Source organism: Chanos chanos, chromosome 1 (genome assembly GCF_902362185.1).
Source record: "Chanos chanos chromosome 1, fChaCha1.1, whole genome shotgun sequence".
Classification (NCBI taxonomy): domain Eukaryota; kingdom Metazoa; phylum Chordata; class Actinopteri; order Gonorynchiformes; family Chanidae; genus Chanos; species Chanos chanos.
This window is the reverse complement of record NC_044495.1, coordinates 7,229,711-7,253,766: the sequence shown is the minus strand read 5'-3', so window position 1 is coordinate 7,253,766 and position 24,056 is coordinate 7,229,711. Positions and strand designations below refer to the sequence as shown.

At 42.9% G+C, this 24,056-nt stretch overlaps 1 protein-coding gene across 1 annotated transcript in view; it reads right to left on the bottom strand.

Moving 5' to 3' along the window:
- The window catches only part of npas3 (neuronal PAS domain protein 3), a 219,253-nt gene that overhangs the window by 34,730 nt on the left and 160,467 nt on the right, over nt 1–24,056 (bottom strand). Inside the window, exon 6 of the mRNA XM_030781851.1 lies at nt 2,338–2,512. Within this exon, the coding sequence (XP_030637711.1) occupies nt 2,338–2,512 (175 nt within the window). The remainder of the gene's footprint in view (nt 1–2,337; nt 2,513–24,056) is intronic.

Below are 24,056 nucleotides of genomic sequence, written 5' to 3'. Positions count from 1 at the left end.
CCCCCCCCCCCCCCCCCAAAAAAAATAAAAACCTAACTTTGAAACAAACTAGGAGCGGGAATCCTTACTGTTTCTTGTGTGTGTGTGTGTGTGTGGGGGGGGGGGGGGTATGAGTTTGGACAGAACGTCAGAAAGCTCCTGTGCGCTCTCCAAAATTCATCTCATTGCAAATGAGACTCAACCAATCAGCCTCTTTCATTAATGGTGTCTACAAGCATGCAAATATGCTTTACTTTCATCTTCATCAAAGACGCCTTGTTGACAAACACCAGGATTACTATCTTGAAGGAAAAAAAATAAAAAAAATAAAATCTGTCACGTTTGTGGCTTTATTACAGATGTGTGACATGCCCTTGGGAAAGGAAAAGAGGCAGAGAGAAAAGAGAGAGAGGGGGAAAAAAAATGCCTTCGCTGCAGCAGATATTTAAAATAGACTGGTGATAACACAATTTACCTGCAGGTAGAGCAGATGAAAAAGTGACATCACCAGTAAAATGCAGTGGAGCCGGGGGGGGGGGGGGGGGGGGGGGGGGATGGGAGGCTGCATGTGGAAGGTGACAGGAGGTGAAAGCACTGCTTGGCTTTTCCTTAAATACAGCTTATCCTGACTTTCATTCACAGAGAGAGAGAGAGAGAGAGAGAGAGAAAGAGAGGGAGGGGACTGGAGAATGAGATAGAAAGAGAGGAAAAAAGAAAGAAACAACAGGAGAAATAGAAGGTGGGAAAGAGTTGGGTGCCCTTTTGTCTGATACAACAGCACATTCATAATGAGTCTGTGTGTACACAAATAAATCTCAATGTCAGGGACTCCCACTCATTAGATTACTCCTTTCCCCCTCTCTTTCTCTCCTTCTCTGGTTCTCTCTGTCTCTCCCTCTCTCTGTGTGTGTCTCTCTCTCCTTCTCTGGTTCTCTCTGTCTTTCCCTCTCTCTCTCTCCCCTTCTCTCTCTCTCTCTCTCTCTCTCTCTCTCCCCTTCTCTCTCTGTGTCTCTCTCTCTCCCCCCCCCCCCCCCTCTCTCTCTCTCTCTCTCTCTCTTTCTCTCCTTCTCTGGTTCTCTCTGTCTCTCCCTCTCTCTGTGTGTCTCTCTCTCTCCTTCTCTGGTTCTCTCTGTCTTTCCCTCTCTCTCTCTCCCCTTCTCTCTCTGTGTCTCTCTCTCTCCTCCCTCTCTCTCTTTCTCTCTCTCTGTCCTTCTCTGTTTCTCTCTGTCCCCCCCCCCCTCTCTCTCTCTTTCTCTTTCCCCTTCTCTCTTCCTCCAAAGAAATTAACATTGGGAATCACTCCTAAGAATTGGCCCATCCCTCTCTCCTCTCTGCCAGTGTGAAATATCTACTGGCGGGAAAAAAAAAAAGAAAAAAGGCACGAAAAGGACAAAACCACAAATGTGGAACTTCAATTAATTTAAAGCCCCAATCAGCAAAGAATAAATCCTTCGCAGATCTAATTACTGCGGCTCTCGGAAGACCAAGGCCGGGCAGCCAATCTTCCTCCTGTTTGAACAGCTTGATGAACTAAGGGACTGATGGATATCAAGTCATTTTGTTTAATTTATAAATGGATTTTCCCCTAATACTTAAATTATCATCAGTACAACACAATGAAAATGGGAACATTTGGAAGGCAAAGTCTATAAGAGGCCTGCGAGGAATTCCAATGAGGAATGTCACCTCCTTTCATTTCTTTCTATACAGTTCCTCTAATTAAATTCCGGGGGCTTGGTAAAGCCAGCATTACAGCACACAACCTCTGCAGCCTCTCGCCTTGGAGAATTTTGGAACATGGGCTGGAGATGTTCGTCAGGCATATCATAGCACGCATTCACACAGACACACATACACACACAAGCACACGCACACACACACACACACACACATACACACACATACACAAGCACACACACACACACACCATACTGCATCACTACAGACAAGTGACAGAAATGAAAAGCATGATCAGCTATTGTTTTTTTGTTTTTTTATCAGTCTCAATCTAACAATTCTCCTGTTGGTGGAGCCTTTGTTCGGTGAGCATGTGTATAGTGAGTATGTCAAAGGGGAGTACACATAAAGTCAAAGACAACAGCTTTTCAACCACCCCCCCCCCCCCCCCCCCCAAAAAAAAAATCCCTTCAGTACACAGACTTTTGAAATTCAATTTTGAAATTCATAATCATTAAAGCTATTTAGTACAACCAAAACAATAACAGTTTTACTGCCAGTATTACACCCTAAATCTTTGATGGGCGGGATCTAAGGTAATGACAGTTGCTTCATCCAATGGTGTCCTTCTGAAGATCAGTTTGCTGTAATGCAGGCTCATAGAGAGTGGCTGGTGCCTACCTGGCTCTGGAGTTTCAGACTGTGACGAGGAGGAAGCTGAGCTGGCACCATCCTCAGCGGTGCCCTGAGAGAGCAGGCCCCTGCCCGGTGGCATCTTCATGCCCAGCTGCTCCGCCATCTCCACGTGATCGCCTGGGTGCACGTAATCAAACACACTGCTGCCGGTCAACTCCACCTGCATAAACACACAGTGTGTGTGTGTGTGTGTGAGAGAGAGAGAGAGAGAGAGAGAGTCTGTCAGTAACAGTGCCTTTATTCTTACTGATGTCATTAGTACTACTAAAAGACCACACTCATGGTCAGTAGTTCCTGCGACAGATGAGGAGAGATACGTTTGAAACAAAACATCTTTTTCTACCTTTTAATTTTTCTCTATAGCAGCTTTTTCCCCCTCAACTTTTTTGTTTCTTTCAAATGAAGTACATCGTGCGACCATGAGAAAATGCATCCATGAGAAAATGCATCCATGAGAAAATGCATCCATGAGAAAATGCAACCATGAGAAAATGCATCCATGTGCAAATTTCACAGCACACCACTCTTTTTTGTCTTTATTCGACGCACTGCTTTTACCGACATGATTAAAAACACAACTGATCCAGACACGTTTAGATGCTGTGATCAAGAAACGTGGATATTCTGCAGACTACCTCAGGATTTCAACTGAGCAGAGAAGTACAGAACCTTCAATGACAATCATTTCTGATTTTGTGAAATAACGTTAACATCCCCTGCCATGTTAACTGCTGCACAATTATCTTTTCCCCTATTGGATTATTATATTTAGGATTTTTTTTTTTTTTTTGCAAGCACGCTTCCCCTGATTGGCTGGTCTTTCCCCCCTAGCTTACAGTCGTCATTCAACAGTGTCATCTTCCCACTATTACTATTCCCCACACAAGACTTTACACGTGTTAAAAAGCATGGGATAAAGAGGGGGGGAAAAAAAAACGAGACATAAGGAAAGCGATCTTATCTACCTCCTTAAACGGCCTCATTTAACCGCCTGAAATAAAGGATTTACTGTTGTTTAATTGAGGATGACAAGAAAGAAAAAACCAAAAAAACAACCCAGCGGACTGTTAATGCATCTTCTGGCTTTGACACAGTCTCTGCTCCCTGAATATCCGATCGCCTTTGCTTCCTGTGTTCCTGCGGTGCTGTTCGGCCTGAGCGGCTCCACGCGCTCAGCGATCGGGCTTTTGGGTCTATGGGGACCAGGGGATTACATGGGAATAATCCCTTTAAAGTCCAATCCCTCAAAGCTATTTGGTTCCTCATAAATTATCATTCCACGCAGGAAACAATGATTAAGAAAGAACATGACGACAACTATCTGTTACAATAATAATAATAATAATAATAATAGTAATAATAATGATAATTATTATCATTATTAGTATTATTATTATTATTATTATTGTTGTTGCTTTTGTTGTTGCTGTTGATGCTATTGTTATTATTATTATTAGTGGTAATAGTACTTAGTGACTGATTGATTGATTGATTGATTGATTGATTGACTGATTGACTGACTGCATACAAAGGGGGTGCACAGAGACATGTATTACAATAGAGGTAATGTACATCTAATTATCTTGAGACACTGAATGAGCACAGGCCTGGTGCAAACATTACTATTGTATGTGAGGAAAGCCTACAGGACATATTTACAGTAGACCAAACTGAGGAAGGTAATATACACACCGCATTTTTTCATTTTTTACCAGCCCACATCTCTGTTCATTTTGATTGTGTGTTTCTGGACAGTTGTGCCGAACCCTTGAAAACAGCAAAGCGAGGGAAACAGGATAAAACATTGAACAGCAGAGAGCTAGAGACTGGCTGGACCAACCTCATTATCTTTTCAGAAACTCAGGGCAGAGAGGCTGACTCTGTACAAGGCTAAGACCAGGGACGAGCTCTCTGCGAAAATCGTTTGAAAGACACTGCGCTACATTCTGTCTACAGAGTAACAGCCCCACAAACCTCTAAAAGCCATTAACATAGCACAGGCAGCAGTTTTCTCCTCCATAGAGAAGCTGTATGGGCATTTCAGGTCTTAGCTTGTCTGCAATCCACTCAATTACCTCTGACCCTCTAACTGTGAAAAACAGCTCCGGTACACAGCACTGCACTGCCAGACAATATAGCATTCATTCTCTCTCACTCCTTCACTTTCTCTCTACCTATATGGCTTTGTTACTCTTTGTCTCTCTCTCTCCCCCCTCAACACACACACACACACACACACACACACACACACAATAGATATACTGTAGCTCCTTTTTCTAAGGTCATCAAAGAGAAAGACTAAAAATACGAGAAAGACTTTCCGAGTCTTTCTCTGGAAGACTGACACTCGGATTCTACCCAGCAGACCGGAGAATAGAGGATTCTTTTTGAAGAATTGAGAAGATGGGGATCGGGTTAGGATTTTGACCAGCTTAAGAATGGTCTGCAACTCAATTCAAACAAAAGGAAGGGACAGAGAGAAGCCCTTTTCCTGAACGGGAATTATTTTACATTGGTATTTAACCTCCAGAGCATCCCACTACCATAGATTACGGGAATGAGGGTGGAATAGATGGCGATTCAAATTCATAATTGGATTACGCTTCAATAATAAGAGAGATGACAGCGGCACGGCGCGACGGTGACAGCGCACTGAATATATTACACAAAGTGCTTTAAAAATCTATTTCAGAACGGAGATGAAACACCAAAGCTATCTCTCTTTCACAGGCCGCGCGCGCATGCAAACCTTCTGTGTCTATTAGAATTCATGAACACGGCGCGGGACTATTTTAACTGTATTAGAAAGAGTCCCGCTTTTCAACACAAGTGGTTCGACAAAGCACTCATCTACCTTAATCTGCAGCGATACAGAGATGGGAACAATACATCCAGAATAATACATCCGCTAATATTCATTGTGTGCGTCGTAGAGGCTGTGTTGTCCGTTACAAGAGTGGAGCAGATTATACTCTGTGATTGCGGAAAGGACACTTGGATTACAGAGGCCGGTTTTGCATTGTAAATGAGTCTGCAGTCGACGGCGAGAGGGCACGGCAAGCGCCCTCAGCAACATGCTTATTTAGTAGAAGGTCACTCAATAATATCCCTCTCCTGCCCCTCATACTTATTAAGACTGACTGGCATATATTAATGCAAACACCTGATTCTCCAAACACGGGGAAAAAAAAAAACGGACTCTATGCCTCGTTTTAAAGAAGGAAGCCCTTAATTAGCGGGGTTTCAAAAATGTCAGAATCTTCTATTAACTGTTCTGGTCCATCAGAGCTGTAATCCCTACTGTCAAATTCCATCAGCTGATAGACAGCTTCTTTCCTGTTTTTTTTTTTTTTTTTCCCCGTCTCCGTTTCTCCTACCTTTCTCTCATTAATAACCGCCTCTTGTCGTAGGCCTGTTTCTGTGTATCGTTTCGACATCTTCGCCTAAATAGAACATTGCCTCTTTTCTGCGTTTTCTCCTCCCTTTCCCGCCCCTCCTAAACCCCGAGGAACTGTGTGAAGTGTGTCATCTTCCCTCCGTTCAAAAGCAACAGTATACTGCCAGTACGTATCCTCTTCATTAGGGTACAATTATTCCCTGGCATCAAACACTAGCAGCTAGAGAGAGCCCTCACCTCGATCTCTGAAGCAGTTAACCTGTTTGTAATCGAGACATCGGAGAGAAAATTTGGCCTCAGTCTTGCATGGAGAAACGAAACCCCCCCACCCCCCCAAAACCACAGTAAAGCACTACGTGTTCAGAAACACTGTCTATTTAGCCACCAGCACAACCGATATGCATCCCTCTAATTTGTCTCTCTGTCTCGGGGCACTACTAAATTATTCCTTCTGTATAATTCAAGTCCAAATATACAGACTGAAAAAAAAAAGTTACATGCCGAAAAAATGACTGGCGAATTTTGCTGGATCAAAGCGAATAATGTTCACAGATTAAACGCAAAATTATGGTTAACCTACAATTGGATAAAGGTGAAATTAATTACAAGTACTTCAACTCAATCCACCATTGTTTGAACACTGTTTGTCTCTTCTCAGACGTATAAAAATCGACATTAACCCTAGAAACATACACCACTTATAAATCTGTTAAAAAAGAAAAAGATTAAAACAAACAGGTCATCCCACGAGACTGACATTATAGCTTATTAAACAGATATTAGAGAAAAAATATCCCCCACACACACTCCTAAAATATTTGGGTGACTTTGCAAAGCACTAATCAAATAAATTGATGTTGGCTTGAGGGTTCAGAATTAATTACAGCATTTAACATTAGCTAAATGGAATATTATAAGTTTGATAGCGTATAATTACTCTTGTATTAATGATTCATATAACAGTACCTTCAGTTGATAACACTTGGCACAATGGAAGAATGTGGCATTTTTTTTTCTCTCTCATGCTAAATGGGTGTACTCTATCAAAGCCTGGATACAGTGTGCCAGACTCTCTGTATTTAATTACAGACATACTTCGCAGGCAGTTAAAAATAGTAAAAGGAGTTGAGGAGAACTTGCGACGACTCAGTGCCCCTTTGTAAATCATACCCTACCATTGACATGCACTTTATAGAAGGCCAGTGAGTAACTAAAGCCAATAATAGCCAGACAAAGAAAATAACTGCTTGCTTCTTTCTACTGTACACGCAAGTGTCACATCCCACACCAGTGTCTCAGTTTTAATGCAGAATTACGGCAATCTTGGTAAAAAAAATATTTGTCTATTTTCTCTTTTAAAGAAAAAAAAAATAAGGAGAGCAAACAGTTGCTGGAGATAAAATACTGATAAAGTAAAGATATCTTTTTAAAACAAAACGAAAAAAAAAAGAACCACAGACTCCTAGCCTTAAAGGAAGTCCATAATCTAAGGGGGCAATTTGAGCTGTCTATTCTGTGCTGGGACCCATGGGGAAATGCTAGCTACCTGTCTGACCTTGGCAAATGGGAGTCCTTGGTGTAGGGTTTGACCCTCTGAACCTCACTCACATCCAATCTTCCTCACAGAGACAGGGGGGCCGACCTGCCTCATGCAAATCGCTCCTCTCCCGTGAGCCCGCTACAAACTACAGCCTAATTAAATATTTTTTAACGATGTGAGTAATTTTTGCCAAGGGGTGGATTCAGGGGAAAATTTAATATGAGATCACAAAAGATGTTCCCGCCGTTGATTCTGTAAATTAATGACTATCTGCCTTATGATAAAAGCACAGTGCCGAGAATAAGAATGAAGTCGGCAAAGGCTCATTTCATTTGTCTAATAACCAAATGCTTTCAGGAAAAAAAAAAAAAAAAAAAACCTAAAAAGGCTTTTGGAAAGTTTCCATGCCAACACACACTTCACTGCATGAAGATGATGGATGATGTGTTTCATGCCAAGCTTAGGACAGCATGGTCATATTTGTCAGCTCGACGACAAGGTCTTCTAATTTCACAAGTCAAACAGACGCCTCTGTGTGCGTTGAGAAGGCTGCCCACTGCCCCTGCGTTCTTCTGCCCCCTTCTCCAAACAGCCGGCGGGTTAAGCCATCCTCTCTCTTTCCCCCCCCTATTGCTTCTCCCAGGCTTTATCTATCACCGGTCCACTATTAACTCGAGAGAGCTTTCTGCGGACTGCTTGAGTGCTACATGGCTCAGATTACAGTAACCTTTAACTGACCAGTGACAGGCGCAGGGAGATTTACTGGGGGGTGCAGTCTCTCTCTCTCTCTCTCTCTCTCTCTCTCTCTTTCGCTCTCTCTCTTTCTCTCTCTCGGAGGCTTTAATGCCGTATTGTGCCTCCTCAACACAGGGCCTTAATCTTCCCTCCCTGACTAAAGCCTGTCACTTCAGGAGAAATGGAAGACATCAAGAGCTCCAATAGCTCAGGCGCTGATGCCTTCTCTCTGACTGCATGCTACCTAAGGCTATGCATATTAGCCATTAGAAACATCACACACCCGCTGCATCGCGCATCCCTCAATATGCTAATCAATCAATCAATCAATCAATCAATCAATCAGTCAATCAATCACCAGGACTGATAAGAGTTGAATAAAATGCAGCATGAACATGGAGTGCTTTTGCATCACGGGAGATGATTTTTCATGATTGAGATGAAAAGTAATTGATGGTGTGTTTACATTTTCTTTAATGCCATTCTCCATTGTGGGGGGGGGGGGGGGGGGTCTTTTTTGCAAGACACAAGTTAGCAGCAGATACACAATCTCCTGCACTGGTCTGATAATTTGACTGTGTCTGTGTTCATTATAGATCATTGTCGACGTTAAAAACAAAACAAACTAATCTGTATTACCACGGACAGTGATATTTTGGATAAAAAAAAAAAGAAAAGAAAAGAAACAGCAGAACTCAAATTGTACTCAGATAACATTACAACGCTCTAAAACTCAAATAAATTGCAAACACAGAATAACAGAGCTGCTTTGGGGCTTGAATGCGTCTAGACACAACAGCTATGTGCCCAATTATATTCCTCTGTATTTCTTTTTCTGTTTCTGTGTTAGAACATTGAAATCCAACGGTACAAAATCACTCTCCTTTTCCCTATAGCCAAGTATAGTCAACAGTGAACAGAAAATAACTTTTAACAATTAACTCTGAAGGACAAAAAGGGTAAAATTTCTCCCTGTGCTTTTCTTCTTTCCTCTCTCTCTCCCTCTCTCTTTCTCTCTCTCTCTCTTGGCTGATTTTTATCGAGCCGACAAAGCCCTTTTAGATCATCTTAATCCACTGTGGCAAAGAAGCTGAATATGAGACTCACATTGTCTTAGAAATTCCCTGCTACCACTCAGCTCTCTGACACTGCTCCTCTCTTCAACCTTCAGAACTTGTGACAGCGCAGACCAAAAGCCAACTCACAAAGGAGAAGCTGGAACGGCAAAACTCCGGCAGTGAGCTGCTTAATCCACCGAACAAAAAGATAGTGCTTGACACTTCAGAGCGGCCTTCAAATCCAAATATTTTATCAATCAAAATATTAGATTGCGTCGGCGATCCCGTTTGGGCTATCGCGCTAGCGTGAGACGCCCGTCTTTCACGTTCACCTGGAAAACAGTGTTACGCGTTTACTGTTAAAACCCATCTCTATTCAAATTACTCCCTGCAATGTAAAGAATAAATGAATGAATAAACAAAAGAATAAATAAAGGAATAAAAAACCTTCCAGAGATTTCTTTAGGAAAATCGTCATTTGTATACTCAGTGGCATTTCTCGAGGACACATGAACAAGCTGGCTCTCAATAATCGTGTTGCTACGAAAATAAGTTCAGCACAGCTGTGCAGGTATAAATTCCGAATATTTACAGAGATATTTATCATTACCAGTTACCTTGTTCCATGTAACATAGTAGCAAGTGTAATTACCCGTGTTGCTGATAATGTAAATGCATATCTACTGTGTGTGCATACACACACAGAGCACAGAAGTCACATAGAGCACTTAAGAATCGCTTTAGACAAGCGTGTACTGGTGTGGGACCATGAGAGATTCTAAAGGTTTTATTGGTGATATCGGTGGAAGAGAGGGAGAGAGAGAGGGGAGAGAGAGAGAGAGAGAGAGAGAGAGAGAGCAGGGCAGGGCTTCTAAGACAAGCAATACGCTCCACAATTCCCATTACAGAGCTCCAGTAACCTCTGACAGAGTCGTGTGAGGAGGCTCCCTCTGCCCACTGTAAGGCCTTGTTACAGATCACTGGGCACTTTGAGAGTCCAGAAAATGAAAATCAACTTGAGGAGAAATCTGTCGAGACAATAACCCTCGTGCTGTTCTGGTCACATCCCAATGCCTTCCCATGAGGAGGAAGTGTCACGGGGGTGGGCGGTAATCTAAGATTTCACTTTTATTTTTTTTTTCCTTCTTCCTCTTACTTTTCTTTCTTTCTTTTTTTTTTTTTTGTACCCCTCCTCCTTTGTCCTAAAGGAACATTACTATTGTGATTGTCTACTCTCCATACCCCCCTGCACTCCCCCCCCCCGTCTTTCTTCTTCACACCCTAACCCAAATTAAATCACCTACAAAATAAAACATATTGGAACCAGAGCCATTAGTTCTCTCTGTAAGAGAGATTAAATGTCCCTGAGTCGATGCTCTTCTTCTTCTCTCTCTCTCTCTCTCTCTCTCTCTCTTTCTCTCGCGCTTTTTTCGGTTCCGTAGCATTGCTCTCCCTGTCTCCCTGTTGGAATCACTCATGTATTGGTCCTCTGTGCATCTGAATAACACTCACTTCTAGAAACACGCGTGCCTTAAAACAAATCAATGAACTCTCATTTTCTTGTAACAGTTTCATATTAATCGGGGCGTGCAATGGCAGAATGAGGAATGTGTCGTTGGTTGGCTTGCTGTGGATCAAGGGGCGGGGGGGTGGGGGGGGGGGTGAGAATGGGAAGCTCCAGGGGGCAACCATGATCCCTTAATGAAACAGCGGACGCTCCCCCATCCAACCCCCACCCCCCTACCACCATCTCCAACACCACTATCCCTTCTCTCCCTCTCCCCTTCTATCTCTCTCTCTCTCTCTTTTCTCCTCCTATCCCTTCCATTGCCACCCAGCCCTGATGAGTTCTCCTGCTGATCAAATATAAGCAGAAATAGCCTTTTGTAGTTGTGGTCAATTTTCTCTCCGTGGTCCTGATAAATCCAGACATTGCGCGATCACAAGCCATAAATCTGTGTCTGTTCCCTGCTGAGCTGAATTGATGAATTATTGAACAGAAGAGGAAAAGAACACACGCACACACACGCACACACACACACAAATACATACATATATGTGCTTATATATATATATACACACACACACACACACACACATTCCCCTAGTACAGAACTATCCTGTTCTTTACTTCTTATAATTCTGAGTGTGAAGTGTCATGTTATTAGAATCCAGAGAACAACATTGTACGTAGACCGTGTGTATAATAAGATTCAGTGTGTTCGTTAGAGAAAAAAAAGCTTTTGACAATTACATATAGTTCAAAGCATTTCAAGCTGAAATAACTCCTGTCTGAAAAGATCTCTTCATGGTAATATGATGTCCCTTAAGATAATGTAGCATCTCTAAGAAAAAAGAGAGAGAGAGAGAGAGAGAGAGAGAGAGAGGGAGAGAGAAAATGACTGAGTTCTAAACTGACAACAATGACCATTTCAATTACAGTGCAATTTCATACAATTCGATATGAGAAACCTGAGGAAAAAAATAAAACCCTACTCGACTGTGATGATCAAATTCATGAGTACAGACTACATGAAAGACAAAACCTTTGTTTGTGCTCTTTGTCTTTTTCTTTTATCTTGTTGGTCACTACATACACATATGGGACAGTGAACATGTTTGATGTGATTAATATGAGATTACTGTTACACGGAAACCATAAAACTTTGAATGTGCTTTAGCTTGACCGGTCTTCACTCAGTCTCTTTCTCTCTCTCTCTCTCTCTCTCTCTCTCTCTCTCTGTCTTTCTCTGTCAGCAAACACAATGGGGGCAAAAGCAAACCTATCACTTCCTCTTCTGTCATCTCCCTTCCCAAAAGACAGTGACATTATCCGGTAAACCCCTCCCCCCTCGCCCACTCATTTCCATATATTTACATACTAGTGTTTATTGTACATAGTAGTGTATACATTACCATATCCAGTGACACCGAGAAATCTCACTCAGACAGCAGTGGACGCACACGCATGTATTTTTTGTTGCTGTTGTTGTTGTTGTTGTTGTTACTGTTTACGTGTTTGTATAATTACCAGTCAACATATTCATTTATTCATCCTTTCAATCAATTATTTGCCAGGCAGATGGTTTCACTCCTAGCAAGTTGCACAATTGCATTCATGCCAGTCAAACAGAATTGAATCGCTTCATGAGGAGAGAGGGGGAGAGAGAGAGAGAGTGTGAGCATGCAATTGTAGACCTGAGACAGGTGCAATATGTTCACAGAGAAACCATAGAGAGTCTGACCAAACTACTGCTCTCCAGCAAAAAAAAAATGAAGAAAAAAAAAAAAAACCCCCAATGCGACACAACGTTTCATCAAGATATCTTTGCATAAAAATGCTATCTGTTTTTCTCTGGTTTTCTCTGGTTTCTGTTCAGACAATTTGAGAAGGTGTCTCACCTAAAGCAATGGAGCTTGGCTCTGTTTTGCATAAGCCTACATGAACCCTGGAACCCTCTAATGAGGGTAATTAGCTTGAGCTACGGCAAGATATCACAATCTATTTGGTTTAACTGGGCGAGTTGATATAGACCAAGCCCTGCTGTTTCCACAGCTCCGCGCTCATTAACGCGCCTGTCGTGCCCAGTTTCGTTAGCATACATTTATCATTCCGCCGCCTCACACTGTCCAGCTGCCCTCCTGCAAACGTCCGGCTAACATCGTACCTTCTTCCTGTCCTCATTTTACCGCGGGAAGGACAAGCCTGAGTGACTGTGAGCTCTGATTTATACTGCCGCGTCCTCTTGGTTCAGGGCTGGAAGGAAGGACACCTTGAAGGGGGGACATTATAAAGATGGTGTCTTGCTAGGACAACGACACACTGTCTGCTCCTAGGCTTCAGATGACTGTGTTCACGGCCAGACTCACAGAGCAGGTGGAACCTTTAAAGGTTAATGTTTGCTCGCACAGTAAAACACATTGCTGTGCAACTCTGCTCTCTCTCTCTCGCTCTCTCTCTCTCTCACACACACACATACACACACACACACACACTTTCCTGACAACATCATAGTTTCTATATAAGACACAGTCTACTTGTACTTGAGATAGCACCTTCATGTGTGAACACAGGTCAAATATGGAAATAGAAGAAAGAAAGAAAGAAAGAAAGAAAGAAAGAAAGAAAGAACACGGCAAGAGTTAGTTCTGATCACTCTGTAGCAAGAAAACCGATCGTTTTAGCCAATGCACTGAATTTCCAATTTTTCACTTTGAATATTAGTTATGTGTTTTTGTTTCTCAATGTTTACAGCTTTATGTCTCTAGGTTTAAAGGCCTGTTTAGTGAGTAGAATCAAACCAATTCTAATTTCATTTTTTTTATCTCTATTTTTCAAACCCCTATCTCTAATGAATGTAAAAATGAGCATGAAGTTACTCTGGACAGATAAAAACAGAACGTACGGTTTTGACACTGCAGCGCATTTCTTTTCTCTCTCTCTCTCTCTCTCTCTCTCTCTCGCTGAAGCCCTGCAGTGCCTTCCTTCGTGGCAGCATTATATCATATCGGCGTGTCAGTGGAGGTGCGAGCCGCAGCGTGAACAGCTTCATCTGAGCCGTGCCCAACACAGACGTGTCAGAGCTGTCTGCCGAATGGGCCCAATGCCAGACTCTCTGCTAGAGCTCCGGGACTCAAGTCTCGCTCTCTCTCTCTCTCTCTCTCTCTCTCTCTCTCTTTCTTTCTCTCTTTCTCTTTTTATCTCTCTCTCTCTCTCTCTCTCTCTCTCTTTCTTTCTCTCTTTCTCTTTTTATCTCTCTCTCTCTCTCTCTCTCTCTCTCTCTTTCTCACTCTCTAACTCTTTCTCACTTTTGCTCTCTCTCTCTCTCTCTCGCTCTTTTCTCTCACTCTTTCTCTCTTTTGCTCTCTCTCTCTCTCTTTCTCTTTTGTGCTCTCCTTCTCTTTCTTTCTTTCACTCTCTTTCACGCGCTCTCTGACCATCTTTCTTTCGCTGTCTCTGTCTCTCATTCGCTCTTTCTCTCTCTCTCTTTCTTTCGCCCTCTCTCTCTCTCTCATGAGCATTCATTGATCGGTTCCCAGGCCACGTGGGAACGGCTGCTGATCTCCATAGTCTTCATTAAACTCCAGTGCCTCCCCCGGCCTCTTAACTCTTTCTTATGGGCTTTCACAGCCCCGACATGAGTGAGCAGGGAAAGCACAGACACACGTGCACAGACACACACGCATACGCATACACATATGCTATTACGGTATCTAGGCCTACCGATAATCTCACAGAGACACACACACACTCATGTCTTCCACCTTTCAGTGGCTCTGAGCAGGTAGAGACTGATCTAACAGCGTATATATATGTGTGTGTGTGTGTGTGCGTGTGTGTGTGTGCGGTGCATGTGTGTGTGCTTGTGTGTGTGTGTGTGTGCAGTACATGTGTGTGTGTGCGCGCGTGCGTGCGCTGGCGCGTCTGAGGGAGCTTAAGATGGGTTTAAATAGGGCTAAACGAAACACTAATGAAGGACAGTGAATGCAGGATGGGGGATTCCATCAGCCCTGACTGGTTCCCCTGTGCCGTACAGACTGGGTTAGCTGGCCCTGACTGGTTCCCCTGTGCCGTACAGACTGGGTTAGCTGGCCCTGACTGAACACGCCTAATAGCTTCCTGTCATTCCTCAGTTGCAGAGGTGGGCTTGTGTGTTCTGCTGCTGTGGTGCTCCACTCTAATAATACACTCTCTGAGCTCCTCTCAGCGCCTACACTGTTTGTGCCTCTCCTGAACAAGCACACAAACAGACAAACTACTCACTCACAGGAAAAAAAAAGAATGCAAACATACATTGGTTTGTTCATTTATGTATGTATATATATATATATATATATATATATATATATTTATATGATTTCTATCTTGTTGGACTGATAGTTATAAATAAACTGTAGAATACAAACAAGATGTAATAGATATTTCTTACAGTAAAGGATTTTGCTATTGTCATTGCTAACCACAGCAACAACAATAATAACAATAGCAATAACAGTAGTAAGTCACTTGAGAAGGCATGTGTGACTTAGTGTGTGTATAGTATACTGTTGTGATAAAATAGAAATAGTGATAAGTTTGTGAAAACAGAGAGGAATAAGACTAACTGGATATCTGAATTTGACCTTGAAGCATCTGACAACTCTAGACTTGTCAGTACACATCAGCGGTGTCATATGTTCTATTTTATTCTAATTAGGCTTTCATCAATATTAATTCATCATATTGATTTATTTCCATTAACTATCAGGAAGAACAAGGATAATGTAAATAGTGCCTGACAGTGAAATATTCCACACATCAATAATTCCAAAATTTCTTCTCAATGTCAAATCTTATTAAAGCGTCTCATTTCCGCAGCAATAACATCGCTATACATGTGTATTAAAAAATTATATCCAAAACAGAACGCTTCGCCACATTTATCAATAAACGCTGTTTGACGACTTATTCGTAGATCAGAGGAAAAACTACACCCATACTATATCAACAAACAGGCAATAAAAAGAAGCAAGCAGTGGATTTCTGTCTGGGAGAGGAGATCATTCCTTTTCTGGTTGACAAAAGCACAATCAATCCATTATGATCCCTCTCTCTCTTGTAAAGCTGGGATTTATGCTAGCATGCCTGTGCTCCCCGACAGCACTTGATTTACGCAGCTAAAGCATCAGAATAAAGGGCATTAGCACTGACAGAGGAAACTGAAGCTCAGAGAGAGAGAGAGAGAACAGAGGGGAGAGAGAGAGAGAGAAAAAAAAACAGAAAGAGAGATAAAACAGAGGGGAGAGATAGAGAACAGAGGGGAGAAAGAGAAAGGGAGACAGAGAAAGTCAAAGAAAGCAAAGGAGAAAGTGAGAGAGAGAGAGAGAGAGAGAGAGAGAGGGAGAGAGGGAGAGAGAGAGAGAGAGAGAGAGGGAGAGAGAGGGAGAGGAGAGAGAGAGAGAGAGGGAGAGAGAGGGAGAGAGAGAGAGAGGGAGAGAGAGAGAGAGAGAGAGAGAGAGGGAGAGAGAGAGGGAAAGAGAGAGAGAGAAGGAGAGAGAGAGGGAGAGAGGGAGAGAGGGAGGGAGAGAGAGAGGGAGAGAGAGAGAGGGGGAGAGAGGGAGAGAGAGAGAGAGAGAGAGAGAGGGAGAGAGAGAGAGAGAGAGAGAGGGAGAGAGAGAGAGAGAGAGAGAGAGAGAGAGGAGAGAGAGAGAGAGAGGAGAGAGAGAGAGAGAGAGAGAGAGAAGGAGAGAGAGGGAGAGAGGGAGAGAGGGAGGGAGAGAGAGAGGGAGAGAGAGAGAGGGGGAGAGAGGGAGAGAGAGAGAGAGAGAGAGAGAGGGAGAGAGAGAGAGAGAGAGAGAGAGAGAGAGAGAGAGAGAGAGAGAGAGAGAGAAAGAGAGCACACAAAAGAGAGAGCGCTCCATTTCTCCTAAGCAAAACTGTGCTGAATTGTGCAAAAAAATGACAAAACATTACTGTAAATTTCTCTGTAAGCTGCAAAAAGATTTGATTACTTATGCAGGCGGGAGAAGTAGCCAGTAGACGTGTGTGTGTGCGCGTCTGTGTGTGTGTGTGTGTGTGTGTGTGTGTGTGTGTTTTGTTCCCCCAGAAGGCAGCAGTCAGGAATTCACAGGATTTGATTTGTTATTTCACTCTTTTCAAACTATTCACAATTTTTTTTTTTCTTTTTTTTACTTCATTCTTTTTTCCTTAGAGTAAATGTGAGTCAGTGTGTGAACCAGATATCTGGGTGGCAACAAAGTATTAACAGCTGCCTCGGGCATGTGTTTAGGATATCCGCTAGCGCCCTCCAAACACAACTGGAGCTGAAGAACAGGGGATGTCATGTTGTGTCTCTCAAAAGACAACGGCGAGTGGCTAAAGCTAACGCTTGAGTTCATTAGGACATCACTTTGTGTGGCTGTGGTCTGGCCAGTCTCTCATTAATGCGGGGGGCGGGGGGTGTGTGTGTGTGTGTGGGGGGGGGGGGTTGGCGCCACGGTAACTGACACGGTATTTGATGAATCCACGCGAGAACCCGGCTACTGATCAATTAACATAAACAAGAGGCACTGATTTATCAAACAGGCCTGTGGAAAAAAAAAGAAAAGAAAAGGCGAGCTGTCTGGAGTGTCAGGAATCTATTCTATCGACAACGACGAATCCTCCGAATTCCAGCGGCCTCTGGGATCAGCAGACCTTTTCAAAGCCGTCATAAATAACCAAAGAAAACACATCTCAACAGACAGCTTTAAACACGCAAAGACAGGAGAGGTGTACACGGAGAATCTCCACCTGGATCACTCCACAGTTTAAAGGAAGAAAGAAAAACTGAAACCCCCCCCCCAAAAAAAAAACAACAACGAGAGATAAAGTTGGTTGGTGAAAGCCTACCATAAGCAAACCCCTGTCTACACCGATGTTAAATTGGTATGTTTGGAGGAGAACAGCTCAGACTTAGATTGTATAGATTTGGTATTTCAGAGGGGAGTTTGTAGAGGTAGAGTAGGATCATGAATCCACTTGCTTTACTGAATAACTCACTCAAAGATGACAGCAAGTTTTTTCTGCCGTTCAGAATGTACAAATTGTGAGAAAAGTTGAATAAACTACAGCATGTAAAAGTTTGTGTCTCTATCTCTCTGTGTGTGTGTGTGTGTGTGTCTGTGTTTCTAAACTTCAAGACCACTCAGGTAAAATCTCTCTGGGTCACACGGCCAGTTCCAGATGGATCATTTTATAATCAAAGAATCTACAAATCTAAGGACTGGATGGAGCAGCTCCGTCAGAGATAAAGAGACAACACGCTGTCATAACCTATTACAGATGTAACTCTCTGTGAAGTTGCCTTTTTCAGACCATCTGAATGCAGAGCCACGGTTTTCTGTCTAAAGCAGGAAATGACTGAGCGAGATCACCGGGCAACCGATCAAAAGACTGGCAGCTGATGGAAATGGGTTTTAGAGTCGCTCTCGAACCCGTGCCATGGTCACAGGCAAGAAATCACGCAAACAGGATGGTGCCGCTGCAGAATTTGAAAAATAATTCCAAAAAAAAAAAATAGTTGCTTCTTGTTTCTGCTCGAAAAAAAAAAAAAGTAACAAGAGAAAAGTTGCTGTAGTCAAACTACAAATGCAGTCTGTCAGCCTGTTGTCCGTCTGTCTGTCTTGATGCTCCAGTTCTGGAGAATTCTGCGCCAAATTTACAGCTCAAACACACAGGGCTTGGGTTCTGATATAAGACCCCGCATAACCCAGAAGCAAAGCTCCCCCAAATGCCCCCTTCTACACACACACACACACACACACACACACACACACACACTTCTCTTGTCCAACCTCTTCATTTTTAATGCCCAAAGTGTGCCTGACATAGGATGACATGCCTATAAGAAACTACACATCTGTACAATAGGATGCATCTCAGCTCTAAACATTAACACTAGAGCCAAACTTCTGATTCACTGAACCTCATACGTTCTCACATTACATCCGTTATGCCTTGAATAACTTGTAACTTTTAATGGAGATAGATTCAGAAACCCTAATATCTACCACAATAACAGATGTACACAGACATCACCTTTTTTAGAAACAGAAAATATAACACGCGTACATATACCTTATATAATAGCATTCTGCTATGACAGTAATACGGAAAGATTCCGTGAGTAGTGTTGTATAAAGTCAGTTAAATTAAACTACTAAAATTACCTCTTAAATTACTAAAAAAAAAAAAAAAAGTGCATCTTTATAATTGGTGTCTATCAGATCCGATGGACGCGCACCTGTTTCACACAGTGACACACGTGTGTTTGCACAGCAGGGACGTATTGAGTCTCTGCCACTCCTTTCAGCATGACTGAAAAGCACCGCGTCTGTGTTTTTTTGGGCAAGGGGCCAAACCGGTCTGTCGGTTGATTCTGGAGCCGTGCTGGAGTATTTTATATTCCAAATAGTGAGTCATTTGCCTCTAGGCTTTTCCTTTCCCAGAAGCCTAAATATATGTCAGGAGTCCGATAGCCTTTCAAGTCTAATACCATGATATTACTCTCAAAGGAGCTGTAAACTTTCCCAGTACAACGAGTAATCCCACTTTCATTACAAGGACATTTGGAATTTCACACAGTTTGCCAGGTGAGGAGAAAAAGTTGAAGCTTTGAGGTTGAATGTTTATGTGTGTGTGTGCGTGCGTGTGTGTGTGTGTGTGTGTGTGTGTGAAACAACATTAAAGAATAGCTGCTATTTCCTCAAAATACCAAATTCCTTTAACGTAAGTTATTCAGTAAATGATGCTCTACATATTCATATCATGAGCCGTTCATATAAACATATCTCATTCTTGGGTGCAATATCGGATGAGAGAAAACAGCGGGGGAGCAGCAGGTCTCTTCCAAAGAGCTTTGTATGAACCTGTGTGTAGCCAGCAAAAGAGTAATGCTTTAGGACATAAATGAAGAACATTCTAGAAGCAGAGTCCCTGTAAGAGCACATTGCTCTTCATTGTAAGTGTCTCAGGCACAGGACGTCAACATCTCAAACCAAATAAAGAGAAAGAGGGAGAGTTGCCCGTGAGTCCTGTTTGAGCCCTGAGAATTAGATCACACCTCCCAGGAGACCGCCGAGGCCGGTAACCGCGGCTGACAAAACTTCATCTGACCGCGGCGAAGGAGACATTACACATCATAAAGCCCCACAAGCCTGGAGCACCAACAAGGCCAAGGGGGAGGGGGGAGGGAGGAGGGGTAATCTCCATGGTGTTAAAACCGCCAAACCATTCACCTTGGCCCTTACAGCAAAGGAAAAAAAAAATCCTTCCAGCCTTCCAGCACAAAACAAAGTTTCCTGTCGAAGCCATAATGTTGGACACAAACTTATCGAGTTTAATTCTAATACTATATATATATATATATATTAAAAAAATCCTCTTGCTTCTTTGAGGAGAACAAATTAATTCTTGCCTGAGCTGGCAATGGTAGTGAAACACATCCTCAAGCTGTATGACAGGTTCCTATTTATCATTTGCGGAGGTTCTTGAAGTACGCTCCGCTCCTTCAGGTGAGGGGGCTGCCGGCGGTTCGTGACAGGCTCCTACGGGAGCCGGCAGGGACGAGGAGGTGCCGGGAGGAGGTGTGTGATTAATGCCGGCGAAGATAATATTATTGGCACAGCTGGCTAAATCTGACAAGAAATCCCTCACTTGCTCTCTGCCACGACCACATCATTTTCTTCCAGACTCCTTTTTTTTTTTTTTTTTTTTCGTGAGGGAAAGAGGTGGGGATGATGGGGGGGGAGTACATTGTGACAGAGGATTTGCACAGGACAAACTAGCTTGTCATCAAAGGACAAGCCAGCCAGCTGTTAAGGTATTGGGGAAACATGACAGATCACTATGTTTTACCTCCGATTAATTCACTTATTAGAACCAGACCCCAGTCACCTGTCACTGTCAAATCAGATGTCACAACCGGGGGAAAATGTGTCAACCTCGACAGTCAGCCATCTCCAAACTCATCACATGTACTGTACGCGCGCGAGCACACACACACATACACACACACACACACACACACACACACACACACACACACTACTAGCACTTCCACAAACACACAGAGACAGACAGACCACTTTTGTTACCTTGCACAGATCATCTCTCTCACCTGCTGTCAACGCGACGAATACGGATCTCACAGAGGAGTCCGGGGACAGCGGCAGAGCTAAGAGTAACCACTGCACATAGCGCAGAGGAAATACTGATTCACAACACTCTGGATGAATGGGACAAATGGGATAGACCCTCACAGACAAACGACACACACTGTGCATGTTTTCTCCATGCTCTCTGCTTTACCCATGCTTATGCTTTCTGCAATGCAGCCTCTTTGCTGATGCTTATGTGTGTGTATGTATGTATACATATATACATACAAATATATATATATGTATAGAGAGAGAGAAAGAGAGAAAGAGAGAGAGATGCATAGATATACAAATATATAGATAAATAAAGACAAGTATTATCGTTTGTGATCACTGATTGTAGAGATTCTACAGCTTCTTCCGGTGCGTGTTCTGCCGTGTACCGTGGTTGGGGGGGAGGGGGTGGGTTGTAAATTGTAAATTAGGGTTGTTTACTGTGTTGGGGTTGGGGTGGGGCGGGGGGTGGGGGGGTAAGAAAAATCAAGTGGCTGGTGGAAAGGTGGATGGTGGATTTGAGTCGGAGCATGAAAAACATGTCTAATGTGTGACTGCTGCTGCTGGGCAGGTGTACTGCACGCCGATTAGCGAGCGTGAGACACAGGGAACGACCGGCTGAGAGAACGCTACGCCGCTGTCCGACAGGCATTCTCTGCATTCTCTGGAAGACGCGTATTACATTATGTCAAGTGGCCTCTCGGTTTGAGCAGAACGGAATCACATTTTTGGCAATTTCACCAAAAAATCTTACCATGAATGGTTCAGGGTTTTTTTTTTTTCGTTTTCTGTTTTTTGTGGAAAACAATAATAGATATGCAAGGTTTTGTCCTTGAATGTCTGCTTTAAAAAGGAAACAGAAAACTAAAAAAAATAAATAAATAAAAAATAAAAAATATATTCTTGTGTTTTACTAACTCCCTCAGTATATCTTTGTAAGTTGAAAATATCTTCGTGACTGTGAAACAGACAATTTTTGAGAGCATTTTGAGGGTCTTTTTCCCCCTCGGAAGCAGTCGTTCTTAATAATTTAGGAGGTATAAAGGTCTAGTGAAATGGACATGCCTTCCTGAAGCTCTTGTGGAGCGTGTTGTAGGTTGATTCTGTTGCCGTCGTTTCTGTTTACAGGAGAGAGAATCGGACCGTCCGGCACATGAGAGTCAGACCGCAGCTCTGACCCTGCGTGTCTTTATTTCTACCTAAGCCAACAGACCGCTCCTCTCATCTCAGGCCAGCCTCCCTCCCTCATGGCCAATCAGCTGTCTCTGGCTGTCAGGGGCATGTCAGATGTTAGCGCGCGCCCGCGGATTTGTGGGAGGTGAGCCGTCTGAGGACGTTCAGTGCTCTCAAGGTGGGTGGGTTGGGGGTTGAATTAAAAAAAAAAACAGAGAGAGAGAGAGAGAGAGAGAGAGAGGTCTTGGGCTGCTTGCTCACCAACCACTGCCAACACCCCCCTCCCCAATCCCAGCTATCCCCCCCCCCCTCCAGCAGCTCCTTTCCAAAGAACATTGTAATACAAATCTTTATTTGGTCTTGAGCTGTTGACAGGTCAATTGAACAGAATGAGTCTAGTTTATGATGCAGTTGTCAGAGGCGGTTAGGCCGGGAGTCTGTTTATCTGACTGCCCGAGATATTCCAACAATCTTTCTTACAAACCGAAGCACCTCGAGGTTAATTACTTCACCAATTTGAGTAAATGGCATGCCACAGCCCCATCTGTCTCCATTAGTTCCCCCACTATTTCTCAATTTACGACGACTAGGGTCAAGGCGTTGGGGTGCAAAAGGGAAGTAATAAAGCATGAGATTTTATGTTTACACAAATGTGGGAGCTGGGGCATAAATAACAGAAATGTATCTTTCAAAAAACAGAGAGAGAGAGAGACAGAGAGAGAGAGAGAGAGAGAGAGAGTGGTCGTAATAGCAGTGGTCTTTAAAAAGCAGTTTTTGAACCATTCTCTGCTGCCCGTAGAGAGTAAAAAGAAAAAAAAAAAAACTGTGGGCACTAAAATCTAACAAGCCACAGAACGAGTAATAAATATATTGCCCACACTTTTCCCCTCAGCGCTGGCCGCCTTTACGCCGAGAGTGAAATTCCGCCTCTCCATCTCCCTCATCCACTCTCTGCGCCTCTAGATCTGATTTATTACTGCTGATTTGAAGGGCTAGCGTAGGTGTTGAAGGGGATTTTTTTTTTTTTTTTTGGAAGTGTGGTACAAACACAATATATATATAATGAGCGATAATTACAGATGCTGTGTTATAGCAGTTTTTTTTTTGTTGTTTTTTTTTTTTTAAAGAGGTAATTTCCTTAACTGTTGATGTAAAAGCTGTTTTGGGGAAACAAAGAAAACGTACAATGCAGTATTACTTCTTCTTCTTCTTCTTCCTCTTTTTTCCCCCACCCACCGTAAACAACAAAATAATGATAAAAGGGCATTTATTTACATGAGATAGAAATTAAATGTTTCTTCACGAGTTCTGGAGCTTGTTTGGAAGAAGTATTTGGGAGGGGTGTGTGTGTGTTAGTGTGTGTGTATGTGTGTGTGCGCGTGTGTAGTTTTTAGGGCAATTAATATCAGTGTGAGATAAATTCAGTCTATTTGTATGGCCCTGTTGGATTTTTTTAGTGCAGGGCTGCAGGCTTTGCTCCTCTCCCTCAGGATCCATACATTGAACTGTTAAAGATGACCTTGCAAAGTACACAAAACTGCTAACTTTCCGTCCCTCCCTGTAAGCCTCAGCAAGATGCTTCAAAAAATGCTTCACAGATCAAAAGGCTGGCTTTTGAAAGAGAATTTTATTTGTTCTGAAAATACTATCAAGGAAAAAAAAAAAAAAAAAAGTCCTATTGCTCGCAAAAAATTTTTTTTCTCTCTCTCTCTCTCAGTTTCACATTGTCCCAGATTTTTTTGGAAGTTATTGCCGTTTTTCCTCTTCTCTTTTCTTCTATTCTTTCCTTTTCTTTTCATTTCTTTTTCTTTTTTTTTAACGTTCTTTTTCCAGGTTCACGTTCACTCTAATCTCTTACGGCTGTGTGGGAGTTGAGAGTATTGCTGGCTAAATGAGAGCGTCATATATACACAACAAAGTAGCTGTCATTTAATCAAGGTCTCTTTAAAGAGCGCCGGGGAGGTACGCCGGGATGGGACTCGGGCGTTTTTTTTTCCTTTCAAGGACAATCGTTCTTTCACCCTCCGCCCTTCTCTTTCTAGCTTAGAACTTCACTTTTGTGTAAACAACCCGTCATCAGTGAAATGGAGAACTTCAGTCATTTTACTTTTCCCTTCAGAATGCATTG